The 17,121-nt window shown below is 46.7% G+C and overlaps 1 protein-coding gene across 3 annotated transcripts in view; it reads right to left on the reverse strand.

Moving 5' to 3' along the window:
- Positions 1-17,121, reverse strand: part of RFT1 (RFT1 glycolipid translocator homolog) — a 47,211-nt gene that overhangs the window by 16,701 nt on the left and 13,389 nt on the right. For all 3 annotated transcript variants that reach the window (XM_005547390.5, XM_005547389.5, XM_074032474.1), the window contains 3 exons: positions 7,845-7,923; positions 2,231-2,281; positions 1,095-1,225 (listed from right to left, as the gene is read on the reverse strand). In XM_005547390.5, the coding sequence (XP_005547447.3) occupies positions 1,095-1,225; positions 2,231-2,281; positions 7,845-7,923 (261 nt within the window). The remainder of the gene's footprint in view (positions 1-1,094; positions 1,226-2,230; positions 2,282-7,844; positions 7,924-17,121) is intronic.

Below are 17,121 nucleotides of genomic sequence, written 5' to 3' on the forward strand. Positions count from 1 at the left end.
AGCTCTGTGCCTCTCCTGCTAAACATTCCAAAATTATGATGTTACTGTGATTGTACTCTTAGGAAAATATTCCTAAATCAGACTGAGTACCAGATTAGCTCATTTTGAGATATTGTGCATAAACTGTATTTTACTAAATATCTTCTAAGACATGCAAGAGGCTCAACTAGCTTGCTATTCTAAAACTCAGACATTTTCAGTGGTTTTGGAAAAAGTGAAGCTCCTACAACCAGATACGCCTAGATTAAAATCTCTTCTTCTGTATTTACCAACCTGAGTATATAGAATCTTATAGTCAGAGTGTGGCTCTGGGCACGTCCCAGTTGTAAGAAGCTTAAACAATTGGTGTGGTGAGTGAAAGCCAACAACCACATCCTCTCCTTCCTCGATTAGCCTGGCTCCAACTTCTGCATCCTTTGGCTCTTGAGACTCTGAGGATAGGGGAGGCATTCTTATGCCTAAGACTAGCCCATGGCTGGGCATCTGCAGGGCAATGGGGACAGCTTTAGAGAGTCCTGAGAGGGCTGGATCAAGAGTAAGGTCACATGGCCGGGTACGGTGGCTCATGCCTGTAATCCTAGCACTCTGGGAGGCTGAAGTGGGCAGATTGCCTTAGGTCGGGGGTTCAAGACCAGCCTGGCCAATATGGCAAAACCCCATCTCTACTAAAAACACAACAATTAGCTGGGTGTGGTGGTGCATGCCTGTAGTCCCAGCTACTCATCAGGAGGCTGAGGCAGGAGAATCGTTTGAACCTGGGAGGTGGAGGTTGCAGTGAGCCGAGGTCATGCCACTGCACTCCAGGCTGGGCGTCAGAGCAAGACTCTATCTCAAAAAAAAAAAAAAAGAGAAAGGTCACAAAGAATATAACAAAGGGCTGAGAAGGAAGGGACAGCCAAGAGCAAAGGGAGAAGGCCACGAAAGAAGAGGTGAGCCCTGGGTCCCGCTATCATACAGAATGTAATAGAAGAATGAAATCTGTAAGAAAATTCCTGATCAAACAGAAGAGAAACAGACTGCTTCACATTCCTATCTGTTTGTCTTGCAATTAAAGGGAGAATTCACTTGAGAGATGATATAAGAACCAACACTACCTGCTTCTGAAGTGTGGCATCCTTTTCCCTCTCCAGCACCTTAGCAAAAAATATATAAAAACTTTCCTCTATGGGCTGGAAAATTAATCTGGCCACAAGGGAGCCAAGATTATTCACTATATCATACACACCTACAAAACAAAAAAGAAGAAACAACAATCATGTTGGTTTTTCTACTTTAATTTTCATAGCACTATTAAAATTGTTATTTAATATTTCATTAAAGTTTGTTTATCTTCAGATAATTATAGATTCACACAGAGTTACAGTGGCCGGGCATGGTGGCTCATGACTGTATTCCCAGCACTTTGGGAGGCCAGAGTGGGTGGACTGCTTGAGCCCAGGAGTTTGAGATGAGCCTTGGAAACATGAAGAAACCCTGTCTCTACAAAAACGGAAAAAATTAGCCAGGCATGGTGGTGTGCATTTGTAGTCCCAGTTATTTGGGAGGCTGAGGTGGGGGGAATCACCCAAGCCCAAGCCCAGGAAGTTGAGGCTGCAGTGAGCTGTGATGGTACCACTGCACTCCAGCCTGGGCAAGAGGGCAAGAGAGTGAGACCCTGTCTCAAAAAAAAAAAAAAAAAAAAAAGGAAGTAATAGAGGGATCCCATATGCCCTTTACCCAGTGGTAACATTTTGTAAAACTGTAGTACAATATTACAACCAGGATACCAACATTGATACAGTCAAGATACAGAATGCTTCCATCAACAGTACTTTCTTATACAGGTCATTAATGCAAAGTTGATGTTTTTCTATTTGATTTCCATTACTTTGGTATTACATTAAAAGATAAAAATGAAAATACTAAAAGACTATGTAGCTACACAAATATGGGGCAGATTCTTGTGGCTGTGATGGTGAGCTCCCTTTTCTCCTCTCTTGGCACCTCCCACCCCCCAAAATGAACACCAGAGCTCTTAGGAGGCGAACTAGAGGGCCAGGGTCTCACCAGAACACCGCCACCAAAGTCACATTGGAGGGCACAGTCAGTACGAAGACCTACAATTTACAATCTTCAGGATTTTTTTTAATCTTCAGGTTCATCTTTCATTAAATATATCAGAGAAAAATGTTAGGAAGTATCTATTAATAGTATTAACCTTTAATTAAAACACTACAGAATTTCATCTTACCCTGATCACCAAAATTCAATACGTTCAAAAATGTCATCACGTATCGCTCGCCTATAAACAAAAAAGCAAAATAATTAGCAATGTCAAATGCACATTACTTTATTGTTTCCTTTCTCTTACTAGCTATCAACTTTTCCAGCTGACAAATAAAGGAGAAATATTAGATAATCAGTTAAAGACATATCCTTGTCCTAATGTTGATTTCAAATAATCTCAAAGTAACAATTTGGAAAGTGCCGAGGACTTCATTGACAGCGAATCTCCAAGCCAGTAAAATTAAAAATAAAAAAAAAATAATAAAAAAGTCTAAAAATAAGTTTTTAAAAAAGTATGTGGAGATTATTAAATGTTAATAATGAAAATGATGGTCCCAAGTTTTTTTTTTTTTGAGACGGAGTCTTGCTCTGTTGCCCAGGCGGAGTGCAGTGGCGCAATCTCGGCTCACTGCAAGCTCCATCTCCCAGGTTCACGCCATTCTCCTGCCTCAACCTCCCGAGTAGCTGGGACTACAGGCGCCCGCCACCACGCCCGGCTAATATTTTTGTATTTTTAGTAGAGACGGGGTGGTCTTGATCTCCTGACCTCATGATCCGCCGTCTCCACCTCCCAAAGTGCTGGGATTACAGGCGTGAGCTACCACGCGCAGGCAATGGTCCCAAGTTTTAAGGGGAGGTCAGATAATCTGCGCGTAAATTATCTGTGAAGCATCCATGATTATATGCACAAGCTTATTCAAGGGTTCCTCAGGGGTGGAGACAGCTCCCTGGGGCTGGCAAGGCATTAGACTGTCTTAGATTTGAATCAGGAACTCAGGCCTGAGGGGGCAGAAGCAACAGCACATACATTTTTGCTACTACAAAAATCAGGCCTGAGTTCATGATTCAAATGTAAGACAGTCTAATGCCTTCAAGGTGAAGACACCAGCCAGGGCTCCCATCCCCCTGGCTTTCGTGAAGCTTCTCATCTATGAGGAAAAAGTGTTGACCACTATGGGAAAAGAGCACTAAACAGTGCCCGCGCCCTGAAGGGCAAATTCTCACCTCCTAGTAACTTGCTCAAAAAGGAAAGCATCAAGAGGCTGGAAGCAGTGAGGATCTTCTCTCAAGGCTTTCTCCCACCCTGCCTCTCTCTCCAAGCCCCTGCCACTGTGTTTGTGGTAGGGATCACTGCGGGTCCTCATAGGCCTGTGTCTCTGTGCTGCTTGGATCTACCCTCACTGCTAACAGTTCCAGCTTGTGCAAATAGTTTTGTTTTGTCATTGTTGCTTTTATTTTTTTTGAGACTGAGTCTTGCTCTGCTGCCCAGGCTGGAATGCAGTGGTGCCATCTCAGCTCACTGAAAGCTCTACCTCCCGGACATAAGAGATTCTTTTGCCTCAGCCTCCCGAGTAGCTGGGATTACAGATGCCCACCACCACACCCAGCAATTTTTTTTCTTTTTTTTTTTTTTGTATTTTTAGTAGACGGGTTTCACCATGTTGGCCAGGCTAGTTTCAAACTCCTGACCTCAAGTGATTCACCCGCCTTGGCCTCCCAAAGTGCTGGGATTACAGGTGTGAGCCACTGCGCCCAGCCTCAAACACAGCTCTTAAATCAGTCTCTGCTTTCATATCTTTTTTTTTTTTTTTTTTTTTTAGACGGAGTCTTGCTCTGTCACCCAGACTGGAGTGCAGTGGCATGATCTCATTCACTGCAACTTCTGCTTCCTGGGTTCAAGCGATTCTTCTGCCTCAGCCTCTTGAGTAGCTGGGATTACAGGCGCCCGCCACCACGCCCGGCTAATTTTTTCAGTTTTTAGTGGGAACGGGGTTTTGCCATGCTAGCCAGACTGGTTTTGCACTCCTGACCTCCCACCTCAGCCTCCCAAAGTGCTGGGATTACAGGCGTGAGCCAATGCACCCGGCCTGCTTTCATATCTTTAAATGGCTCTCTCTCTTTTTTTTTTTTTTTTTTTGAGACAGAGTCTCGCTCTGTCACCCAGGCTGGAGTGCAGTGGCCGGATCTCAGCTCACTGCAAGCTCCGCCTCCCGGGTTTACGCCATTCTCCGGCCTCAGCCTCCCGAGTAGCTGGGACTACAGGCGCCCGCCACCTCGCCCGGCTAGTTTTTTGTATTTCTTAATAGAGACGGGGTTTCACCATGTTAGCCAGGATGGTCTCCATCTCCTGACCTCGTGATCCGCCCGTCTCGGCCTCCCAAAGTGCTGGGATTACAGGCTTGAGCCACCGCGCCCGGCCTTTTTTTTTCTTTTGAGACAGAGTTTCACTCTTGTTGCCCAGGCTGGAGTGCAATGGCGCTATTTGGGCTCACTGCAGCCTGTGCCTCCTGGGTAGCTGAGATTACAGGTACCCACCACCACGCCCAGGTAATTTTTGTATTTTTAGTAGAGATGGGGTTTCACTGTGCTAGCCAGGCTGGTCTCGAACTCCTGACCTCAGGTGATCTGCCCTCCTCTGCCTCCCACAGTGCTGGGATTACAGGCGTGAGCCACCGCGCCTGGCCAAAATGGCTCTTTAATGTTTACAAAAAGTCCAGGCTCCTTAATTCTGCATTTGCGGGCTTTTATACACTGACCCCAAGCTATCATTTTGGCTTCCCTTCGTCAACCTCACCCTCATCACCCTGTCATCTTCTGCTGCACCCTACCTCCCAGGTTTTAGCCCTCCAGCTGCTTTGAGTCAGGCTGGGCCTGCCTTGGCTCTTGTCATTCTCATCACCTAGAGTGTCTTTTCTGCAGGGCCCTCCCTGTCTTTTGGCAGAATAGGCTCTCCTTCCTACATTCTATAAACTCCCTGAGGGCATGAGCCCCTCTCAGTCATCTCTATGACCCTGGTTTCCTAGCAAAGCTCTAGGAAATGAGTTTCCAAGTACTACACCCCTCACAGCCCAGTAACAGTTAACCACACAAACGTCTATGTCTTTGGTGAGAGAATGAAATGCTTGAGGCCATGGCCTGTTACTCATTCATCTCAGTATTCTCAGCACCTGGCATACTGTTCAGGAAATGTGGGGGCAGAAGTAACAGCACATACATTTTTGCTACTACAAAAAGTGATTTCAGGCCCAGCTCAGTGGCTCATGCCTGTAAGTCCAGCACTTTGGGAGGCTGAGGCAGGAGGATCGCTTGAGTCCAGGAGTTCAAGACCAGTCTGGGCAACATCACAAGACCCTGTCCCTACAAAATTTAAAATATTAGCTAGGCGTATTGGTAGGTGCCTTCCCTGTAGTCCCAGCTACTTGGGAGGCTGAGGTGGGAGGATCACTTGAACCTGAGAGGTCAAGACTGCAGCGAGCTGTGTTTGCACCACTGCATTCCAGCCTGGGTGACAGAGTGAGACCCTATCTACAAAAAAACAAAAAACAACAACCAAAAAAAACCGGGGATTTCAACTTTTTTAGAGCTATAGTTTTAAAAATATAACGGGCCGGGGGCAGTGGCTCACGTCTATAATCCCAGCACTTTGGGAGGCCGAGGCAGGTGGATCACGAGGTCAGGAGATCGAGACCATCCTGGCTAACACAGTGAAACCCCATCTCTACTAAAAATAACACAAAAAATTAGCTGGCCATAGTGGCGGGCGCCTGTAGTTCCAGCTACTTGGGAGGCTGAGGCAGGAGAATGGCGTGAACCCGGGAGGCGCAGCTTGCAGTGAGCAGAGACCGTGCGCTGCTGCACTCCAGCCTGGGCGACAGAGCGAGACTCTGTCTCAAAAAAAAAAAAAAAAAAACGAATCTGAGGATCTCAGTCAGGCAACTTCCTTATTTCACAGCCACAGAGATGGAGGCCCTGAGAAGTTCCTAATGGCACTGTGCCAGTCAGGGAGTCAGGCTAGGGGGATCCACCCATGGAGCAGGCTCCTGGCACTGCATTCAGGTTGAGCTCTGGAGGCTTTTGTTTGCAGTAAACTTAAACCAGCTGCTGCAAAGACATGTCTAGAGACATGTGTTGTCTGCAATCCAGAAAACCAATTTAGGGCCATCACTTGGACTGGGTCCATTCCTCAAACTCATTAAAACTGCTCTTAAAACCTTGGAAGGAAAAAAGTGCATATGAGCAACTGTCCTTTCCAAAACTCCCTCCACCGATTTTCCTGTTCTTACAACAACATGAACTATCATCACACACCATTTCACAATAGTTACCTTGTTGCCTTTTCTTACTCCATTCACAAATACATGCTGCACAGCCCTCCTGTGCCAGGCCACAGGGAGGCAGTGGCAGTGGTGAACGGCACACTCCCTGCTCTCCAGGAGCTAAATGCTCAGGCCCTTCACTCAGCTCTTCCGAGGCTTCTGACCCTCCCTTCCCCAAGAAGGCCTCGGAACAGTTTCATTTTTGTAATAGCAAAGTTATAAGGTTAAGCTAGAAGCATGTGTGCACTCTCAAAGATCAGAGAGCCCTCAGACACTGCCTGGTTCTATCCCCTTGTTCACAGACGGGGAAAGTGAGGCATAGGGGGAGCTGCTTTTCTTTGGAAACATAATGAACAAAAAATACAGATGGGGGGAAAATAAAATACCAAGATAATAACAGTTGTATTAGAATGCTAGTATTATTTTTTCTATGTTCTTATTTTTTTCTAATGGGACTATATTTTATAATTAAAAGATAATTTTTGAAAAGATTAAAAAATACATTCAGTAATAGGTATATGGATATGAAATATATATGAAGAGAGAAACTACCACCTTCAGCAACTTAATAGTTGCCTTAAAATCTCATTTTTCTAATTAAAGCTGGGTACAAATAAACCAACACATATACATACAAAAACCAAATGTGCTTCCAGCCCCTTGCTGGCCCTCCACATTGAGCTCTGTCATAGGTAAACTGAAAAGACCAAAGTCTGACCAAACTCTCATACAAGCGCATTTTATTGTTTAAGAAAATAAATCCCAGTCAAGTGCAGTAGCTCACACCCGTAATCCCAGCACTTTGGGAGGCCGAGGTGGGCGGATCACGAGGTCAGGAGATCGAGACCATCCTGGCTAACACGGTGAAACCCCATCTCTACTAAAAATACAAAAAAATTAGCCAGGTGTGGTGGTGGCGCCTGTAGTCCCAGCTACTCGGGAGGCTGAGGCAGAAGAACCGCATGAACTCAGGAGGCGGAGCGTGCAGTGAGCTGAGATGGAGCCACTGCACTCCAGAGCCTGGGCAATGGAGCAAGTCTCCATCTCAAAAAAAAAAAAAAAAAAAAAAAAGATAAAAATAGTTTTATGTAACTGATATAATACTTTTATAATAAACTCATAAAAATCATATAACATGGGGTTTTGGAGTTAGACCTGGATCCCAATTAAGCTGTTCCCTGTTACTACAAAACCCTAAAGAAGTTCTGCAACCTCACTGACTCTCAGTTTCCTCATCCATAATGAAGGGGAATAATATCTTTCTTACAAGGCTGTGGAGAGATTTAAATTAGACCACCTAAGTAAAGCACAAAACTAAATAGACGTTGGTTTCGTTCTCTGTATTAAGCCCCCTCCTCCCATTTCTGAAGTTCTTCAGCCCCAGAGGCTCTAAACAGGTGATCTGGACCCAGGTAATTGGCAGTCCTAAGAAATCCCCTTCTACTATGGTCTCCCGACCATTCAGAGTGACCGTCAACTTACCTTCTGTCAAAATCTGTTTCAAGAAAGACTGTTTGAAAAAACTCCAAGTCAGTTTAGCCTCTTTCCAGTTGATAAGTGCCTAGAAGAGAAAACAAAACAAAACAAAACAAAAACATCACAGGCATTGCAAGTCTAAGAATGCAATGCTACATGAGAGGCAAATGCATTCTGATCCCTAAATCCCAACTTGGATAGTCTCCACTGAATCCTCATTCAATGCTAAGCACACAGAAGCCATCTCACAAACACTGGGGAAGAATTTACATTACTAAACACAAAGCCAAAGTCTGTAAGGGCCTGCCCAAGACTCATATACTGAGACCCCTAAAGAATTGCTGCTGTCCCTTGGGGGCCCACACAGTACACTGTCCACAGATAACACATACAGCTCACAGTTTGTTCTTTCCTTAAAAACTGTCTAAAGCATGCCAGGCTGCAGAACAAATTCTGCTCCATATACTGCACATTGTAATGCTATGTTCAGCCATCCAGGGCCATTTTACACAAAGTATAGGAGGTGCCCCTCTGTATTTCAAAAGAAATTTAGCTTTCACAGGTCAGGTAAATGACTCAGAATGGGTATGACAGAGGAATGGAGGAAATAAAATTTCTTTTTTTTTTTTTTTTTGAGACAGAGTCTCACTCTGTTGCCAGGCTGGAGTGCAAAGGCACGATCTTGGCTCACTGCAACCTCCGCCTCTCAGGTTCAAGTGATTCCCCTGCCTCAGCCTCCCGAGTAGCAGGGACTAGAGGCACGTGCCACCACGCTCAGCTAATTTTTTGTATTCTTAGTAGAGACGGGGTTTCACTATGTTGGCCAGGATGGTCTCGATCTCGCGACCTCATGATCCGCCCGCCTCAGCCTCTCAAAGTGCTAGGATTACAGGCGTGAGCCACCGCGCCCAGCCGAAAATAAAATTTCTGATATGACTCTTCTAAAACTCCAGGCCAGGTGAGGTGGCTCACGACTATAATCACAACACTTTGGGAGGCTGAGGTGGGTGGATCACTTGAGGCCAGAAGCTTGAGACCAGCCTGCAAAAAGGCAAAAACCCCATCTCCACTAAAAATACAAAAATGAGCTGGGCGTGGTGGTACGTGTCTGTAATCTTAACTACTTGGGAGGCTGCGGCACAAGAATCACTTGAACCTGGAAGACAGAGGTTGCAGTGAGCTGAGATGGCATCACTGCACTCCAGTCTGGGTGACAGAGCAAGAATCTGGCTCAAAAATAAATAAATAAATAAAACTCCCAGCAGGCACCAAATGGCCCATTTCCCAAGGACAAAGAAACAGGTAGGGTACAGGTCAACCTGTTAAGAGACAGGTGGCTTCAAAGCCAGGGAGCTGAGCACAAAATGGAAGAGCAAGGCAGCCAGGGGGCTCAGTATCCTCCAACTCCTATTTTTCTACCTCCCACAGCTCTCTCTGGGGCCCCCTCCTCTATCTTGTAGGCACCCTGGGATCCCAGAATATTTAGACTAGGTGTTTGGCTTTCTGTTTCATTTTGTTTTAGAAACAGGGTCTCACTCTATCACCCAGGTTGGAATACAGTGGTGTGATCATAGCTCACTATAACCTCAAACTCCCAGGCTCAAGCCATCTTCCCCCCTCAGCCTCCAGAATAGCTGGGACTACAGGTGTGTGCCACCATGCCTGGTTCATTTTTAAAATTTTTGTAGAGTGAGGGTCTTGCTGCATTGCCCAGGCTGGTCTCAAACTCCTGGCCTCAAGCAATCCTCCCACCTTGGCTCCCAAAGTACTGGGATTCCAGGTGTGAGCCACCACGCCTGGTTGATGTTAGGTTTTTAATCCTGGGGTACTTGCATTTTGAAAAGTTGTGATTATACAAAGTGATGACTTCTGAATGGTAGGATTTCAAAGGGCTTTTTGGGAGGGGAGGGCTGAATTACAAAGGCCAAGCCCACTCTACCTCTCCAAAAGGTTAGCCATAGCTCTGGAAGTGGGCCCAAGGCAGGCCTGAAACCTGTCTTAGTCATGTGGGCCCCTGTTCTGGGCACAAAGCCCATCCGTGAAGAGCAATGCTATCCAGTAGAAATGTAATGTTAAATTTTCTAGCAGCCACAGTGCACAGGAAAAAGAAACAAGTGAAATTAATTTTAATATATTTATTTAAGCAAAATATTATCATTTCAACAAGTAATCCATGTAAAAATATTTTTTTCGGCTGGGCACGGTGGCTCACACCTGTAATCCCAGCACTTTGGGAGGTTGAGGCAGGTCGATCACGAGGTCAGGAGATCGAGACCATCCTGGCTAACACGGTGAGACCCCGTCTATACTAAAAATACAAAAAATTAGCCGGGTGTGGTGGTGGGCGCCTGTAGTCCCAGTTACTCAGGAGGCTGAGGCAGGATAATGGTATGAACCCGGGAGGTGGAGCTTGCAGTCGACTGAGATCATGCCATTGCACTCCAGCCTGGGTGACAGAGCGAGACTCTGTCTCAAAAAAATAAAAAAAGTAAAATAAATTAATAAATAAATTTTTTTTTCATATTAAGACTTTGAAATCCACATGTATTTTGCATTTATGACTCATCTCAATTCAGACTAGCTACATTCCAGAATGCTCTATAGCCACATGTGGCTGGTGGCTACTATTTAGGACAGGGCAAGTCTAGAGCACCTCTGAAAGCAAGGATCACTTCTAGCCCCCATTCTCTTTACCCCTTGGTTTCTGAGCCTTTTTTCCAGACACAGGGAGCACAAGTGTGAATCCTCCCAAATGGTGCTGCCCTCAGGGAATCACAGACCCTAGAGCAGATGCCAGGATATCTCTTTAGCTCAGGAGTAAATCTTCCCTGATGAGAAGGAAATTGGGCCACAAGATGCTTAAAACAGGCCATCTTCCTTTTCCCCAGAACAAAGAGCACCAGACAACTTCCCACCACTAGGGGGCACTGGGGACCATGTCATCTTCAGACTTGGATTCTGGCCACAGCCCGCTTCAGCACCTTCTCTCTCTCACACCGCTTCTCACCCCTTGCCATACTGTGGTGGTCCTCCCAGGGGTCAGCAAAGCAGGACCTGTCTTCTTTTAAAAGGAAACAAAGGCTGCTGCTTGTCATGAGGCTCTCGTGACGCCTGCTTGCCTGCAGGTTGTGAATGGATTTGGGAAGATGATTGAGCTCTTTAAAGACAAAGTTCTTTGGGAGAATGAAATCATGATGGTGTACCTAAGCTGAGAGCTCATACTTGATTTTCCTAATGCCTTTGGTTTAAATGGGCTTGTGGTTCAGAAGAATGGCGACACCACTTACTAAAGTGCTCATTAAGGACACAGAGGCAGGAAATCCAATCTGGGATGTGGCTTCTCCAGGCAGGGGCTGAGTGGTGGGAGAGAGGAAGCATGTGGTGGACTTCTACCATTCTATTCAGAGTGGAGGTGTCACTTCGGGCAGTCAAAAGAGGCCTATTTCACAATAGCTGGGTTGGTACTGATGAGCTGATCTAAATAGCCGGGAATTTCCCCGGAATACCCTGACCAACAAGCCATTCCACTGCCTCAGAGTAATAATGGAGAAACGGCGGCTGGGGTGGTCAAAGGTGACGGACGGTAACTCAGGGAAGGTCTGGAATCAGAACTCAGAGGCTCATCACACTTTCACCTGAGTCACTCGTCCACTTCCCAAACTCTTCTGACTCAGGATGATCTGATCAGCCACATCCTTACCACAATGACAAGAGTCACTAGGGAGTGTGAGGCTACCATCCCGTCCACTGCCCTCCATCACCTCCTCCACCCTACACAGCACTCCTTCCTCTCCCTCTTGCTCCACCTATCCCAGTCACTCTGGGGCTATCGATGCTGCCCCAGCTTCACCCATTTTCCCACTTTCATCCATCCTTCCCCTGTCCTTACTCCTCACCCGGACAATTGCCACAGGCTCCCAATGAGCTTTTTTGCTTCTTACTCTTTCTCTAGCCTATCTTTCTCATTGCAGCTTCAGGCTTTGGAGTCAAGTTTGGAGACTGGGGCTCGACCTGCAGCTCCTTGAGTTATTAGTGTAAATGTCGCCGTGAACAAGATACTTAACTTTGCTAAGCCTTGGCTTTCTCATCTGCAAAATGGGATAAGAAGTTCTGGCTCGCCACTATGAGGATTGAATGAAGAAAAATAAGACACTATAACTGTAAGAGACGGCAAGCTCCTCAATACAGACAGTTTGATCATGGTGCTGTTCAAAAACCTTTCAGGGACTCCACTGCCCCTGAATTAAACCCAAGCTCCATAGCACGGAGGCCACTGCCAACTGACCCTAGCCTGGCAGCCAGGTTTACTCTCCTTCATAACTTCCTGCCACTTTTTCCTTTCTCTCCCTTCCCCCATAGTCCAGCCAACCTAAGTACCCCAGGCATCTCTACATTCCCAATTCCAACAGAGTGGTGGGCAGATAACAAGCACTGAGCAAATTTTCCTTCTGTGGTCACGAATGCCCATCTCTACCACACATATACATTTAACCTCTGCCCACCCACATGTCAAAGTCCAGCAAAAAAGAAGCTTCCTCCATGAAGCCTTCCTTGAAGTTCCTAGATGAAATTCAGCAGTACTTCCTCTGTGCTTCTATTTTGATAACACTAGATACACACAGTCCTGTAGCACAGTTGAGTACAGATCCTATCTCTCCATCACCATGCAAGTTCTGAGGGTAGGGGCCTCACTCAGGGCATCTGGTACAGTGCTTAACCATAATAAAGTTTAATACATGCTTGCTGAGTCAAATTCCTCAGCTTTACTTAAATATTAGCAAATCTCTTATCTTAAATCCCTCAGAAATGTCTATGAATATAAACGGAAGCCATTATTTGAAGTACCATTATTATAAGGTTACATAAGTATCTTTAAAGAAGATGGAGTTCTACAAGAACGGGAAGGGAAATCTCACAATTAGGTCAAATTGATAATAAATATAATTATATGACCAGTTTCCATTAAGGAAGTCCCCAGTGCAGAAAGCTGCTCTGGGGAGTCAAGTCAGGCATGCTGCCCATGGTAAAGTCATACACTGCATGCATGCATTCAGAATCATCTCATTTCTTTTCTCTCTCTCTTTTTTTTGAGACAGGGTTTCACTCTGTCACCCAGGCTAAAGTGCAGTAGCATGAACACAGCTTACTGCAGCCTCAGCCTCCAGGGCTCAAGTGATCCTCCTGCTTCAACCCCCCGAATAGCTGGGATCACAGGCATGTGCCACCATGCCCAGCTAATTTTTACATTTTTTGTAGAGAGGGGTTCTTACCATGTTTCCCAGGCTGGTCTCAAACTCCTGGGCTCAAACAATCCTCCCACTTCAGTCTCCCAAAGTGCTGGGATTACAGGCTTGAGCCACCACACCCAGCTTCTTTTTTTCTTTTCTTTCCTTTTCTTTCTTTCTTTTTTTTTTTTTTTTTTTTTTGAGACAGAGTCTTGCTCTGTTGCCCAGCCTGGAGTGCAGTGGCGTGATCTCAGCTCACTACAACCTCCACCTCCTGGGTTCAAGCAGTTTTCCTCCCTCAGCCTCCCAAGTAGCTGGGATTACAGGCGCATGCCACCACGCCCGGCTAACTGTTTTATATTTTTAGTAGAGACGGGGTTTGACCATGTGGGCCAGGCTGGTTTCAAACTCCTGACCTCAAGTGATCCGCCCGCTCAGTCTCCCAAAGTGCTGGGATTACAGGTGTGAGCCACCATGCCTGGCCTTCTTTTTAAAATAATAAACCTGAATTATGAATTGTTCCACCTGGAACTTCCTAATCTTGATGTAAATAATAACTACTATGGGCAATAAGCCAACTTCTTTTGGAAGGCTACATAACATAGGGGTAAACCACAGCCTAAAGCTAGCCCCCAGCAAAAGGGGGAGAGAAATGGGTTCAAAACCAGCTATGTGATTTTGGCTCAGTCACCTAACTCCTCTGAACCTCAGTTTTCTTGTCTATAAAATGGAGCTAACAGTATTTATCTTATACATTACTATGAAAATTAAACACAAAATCCATGTAAAGTGCTTAATGTAGTGCATGGTACAGAACATGCGGTCAATGGTAGTTACTGTAAATGGCTCTTTGTCAAGGTTCAAATACCTTCATGGAACTCCTGAAGTCTTCAGAGGGGCCTCACAGTTATGCAGGCCAACAATCTCACTTTAAAAATGAAGACCCTGAGGTCTAGGGGGAGTCCCACAGGCTTCAGATCTGTATCAGGTGCCTCTCAAGCCCTCAGAAACCTCCCTGAGGCCCAGGAATCACCTCTCCTACATGTCTGTATCCCTGATGGCACCAAGCATGGCGCCATGTTCTTATTGTATGTCAGTGGAAACAGTATCACTATGCGTCACAGGTACACACAGCCTTCTCATGATCAGGGCTTGGGTCCTTGCAGTCTGGGCATGGGTACTTTCAGGGCATATTGCCAGATTAAACAGCTGAGCTCCCACACCAATACCATCAGAGCTGCCTGGCTAGGGTGTTCCTGTGGAGCCAGCTCTGCTCTCAGGGCATCAGTGTGATGGTGGTGATATCAGCTGTCGCTTAAGGATACCCACTTGTGCCAGGCCACAATGTTAAGACCTTACATGCCCCAACTCATCAGGCCCTCACAACAGCCTTAGGAAGGAGGTACTATTATTATCCCCATTTGACAGATAAAGATACTAAGCTTAGAGTTCTGAGCCCATCACAGATTTTAATTATTTAGTTATTTATTTGAGACAGGGTCTCACTTTGTTGCCCAGGCTGGAGTGCAGTGGCACAATCATGGCTCACTGCAGCCTTGACCTAGGCTCAAGTGACCCTCCCACCTCAGCCTCCTGAGTAGCTGGGACTACAGGTGCACAACACTACACCTGGCTAATTAAAAAACTTTTTTTTTTTTTTTTTGTAGAGACAGTCTTGCCATGTTGCTCAGGCTGGCCACCACAGAGTTTAATAAACACTTGGCAGACTCTTTTCTTTACCTTCTCTCTTTGCTTATACTAATGGTTCAAATGTTCCTTCCCAAAATCCTGCTGGGGCACAAGGACAGGCCCAGTAAGAAAATCTGCCAGGCTTGGTACAGGTGGGCACCAGGGGGCAGTCAGGGGAAGAAGAACTCTTCTGCACTCTCAGACCTAGGTGGCAGAAGCTCTAGGCAAGAGAAGCGATCCTGAGTCCTAACCATCTAAGCCTGTAAATTAGGCACAGAGGTATCCAAAAGTGTCCTGTTGGTTTAGGTTACAGGTGAAATCTAGCTGAGCAGAATGGAGAACTCTTATCTCACAAATGAGAACACATCTGGCTTTGATACATAAGATCTAGTTTTTCTTTCTTTTTTTTTTTTGAGATGGAGTCTTGCTCTGTTGCCCAGGCTGGAGCGCAGTGGTGTGATCTCAGCTCACTGCAACTGAGAGGTGACAATGTGCTAGCAGCCCTCGCTCTCGGCACCTCCTCAGCCTCGGCGTCTGCTCTGGCCGTGCCTGAGGAGCCCTTCAGCCTGCCACTGCACTATGGGAGCCCCTCTCTGGGCTGGCCAAGGCCGGAGCTGGCTCCCTCTACTTGTGGGGAGGTGTGGAGGGAGAGGCAGGACTTGTGCAGGCAGGACTTGTGGGCCAGTGCCAGTTCCGGGTGGGAGCGGTCTTGGCGGGGCCGCACTCAGAGCAGTTGGCTGGTGCCACCAGCCCCAGGCAGTGAGGGGCTTATCACCTGAGCCAGCAGCTGCGGAGGGTGCGCCAGGTCCCCCAGCACTGCTGGCCCACCTGCACGGCGCCTGAATTCTCCCCGGGCCTCAGCTGCCTCCGGGGCAAGGCTCAGGACCTGCAGCCAGCCATGCCTGAGCCCCACCCCCACCCCGCCATGGGCTCCCGAATGACCCGAGGCTCCCCAACGGGCACCTGCCCCCTGCTCCAGGGCGCCCGGTCCCATCAACTGCCCAAGGGCTGAGGAGTGTGGGGCCTGGTGCTGCATCCACTAGGCGAAGCCAGCTGGGCTCCTGAGTCAGGTGGGGACTTGGAGAACTTTTATGTTCAGCTGAAGGATTGTAGGTGCACCAATCAGTGTTCTGTGTCTAGCTCAAGGTTTGTAAACACACCAATCAGCACTCTGCGTCTAGCTCAAGGTTTGTGGATGCACCAATCAGCACTCTGTATCTAGCTAATCTGGTGGGGACTTGGAGAACTTTTACGGCTAGCTAGAGGATTGTAAATGCAACAATCAGCACTCCCTGTCTAGCTAAAGGATTGTAAATGCACCAATCAGCACTCTGTCTAGTTCAAGGTTTGTAAATGCATCAATCAGCACTCTGTGTCTAGCTCAAGGTTTGTAAACACACCAATGAGCACTCTGTGTCTAGCTAATCTAGTGGGGACTTGGAGAAGTTTTCTGTCTAGCACTCTGTGTCTAGCTAAAGGATTGTAAATGTGCCAATCAGCACCCTGTCAAAACAGACCAATGAATTCTCTGTAAAATGGACCAATCAGCAGGATGTGGGTGGGGGTCAGATAAGGGAATAAAAGCAGGCTGCGGGAGCCAGTAGTGGGAAGCCACTCAGGTCCCCTGCCACACTGTGGAAGCTTTGTTCTTTTACTCTTTGCAATAAATCTTACTGCTGCTCACTCTTTGGGTCCACACCACCTTTATGAGCTGTAACACTCACCGTGAAGGTCTGCAGCTTCACTCCTGAGGCCAGTGAGACCATGAACCCGCCAGAAGGAATGAACAACTCCAGATGCGCTGCCTTTATGAACTGTAACACTCACCGCGAGGGTCTGCAGCTTCATTCTTGAAGTCAGCGAGACCAAGAACCCACCAATTCCAGACACACAACCATCAAGTGATCCTCCTGCCTCAGCCCCCATCCCGCCCCAGTAACTGGGATTACAGGCACGCACCACCATGCCCAGCTAATTTTTGTATTTTTTAGTAGAGATGGGGTTTCACCATGTTGGCCAGGCTGGTCTCGAACTCCTGACCTCAGGTGATCTGCCCACCTCAGCCTCCCAAAGTGCTGGGATTACAGGCATGAGCCACTGCGCCTGGCCCATAAGATCTAGTTTCTCTTGAAAAGTTGTATAACAGGATTCTGTAAATTCTGAGACTTAAGTCTCACATATTTTACTACTTTTTCAAGTATCACAAGAGGAATAAGGAGAAATCCAGCATATGCAGCCTTACCACAACCGAGTGCACTACATCTGGCAAGCAAACAAGCATGGAAAGGAGGGAAGCGCCCAGAATGGAGGAGCTCATGAAGTGTCTTAGCAGAGACAACATGGCAACATCATCATGTGTGCAGCTCCAA

This window comes from Macaca fascicularis, chromosome 2 (genome assembly GCF_037993035.2).
Source record: "Macaca fascicularis isolate 582-1 chromosome 2, T2T-MFA8v1.1".
Taxonomy (NCBI): Eukaryota; Metazoa; Chordata; class Mammalia; order Primates; family Cercopithecidae; genus Macaca; species Macaca fascicularis.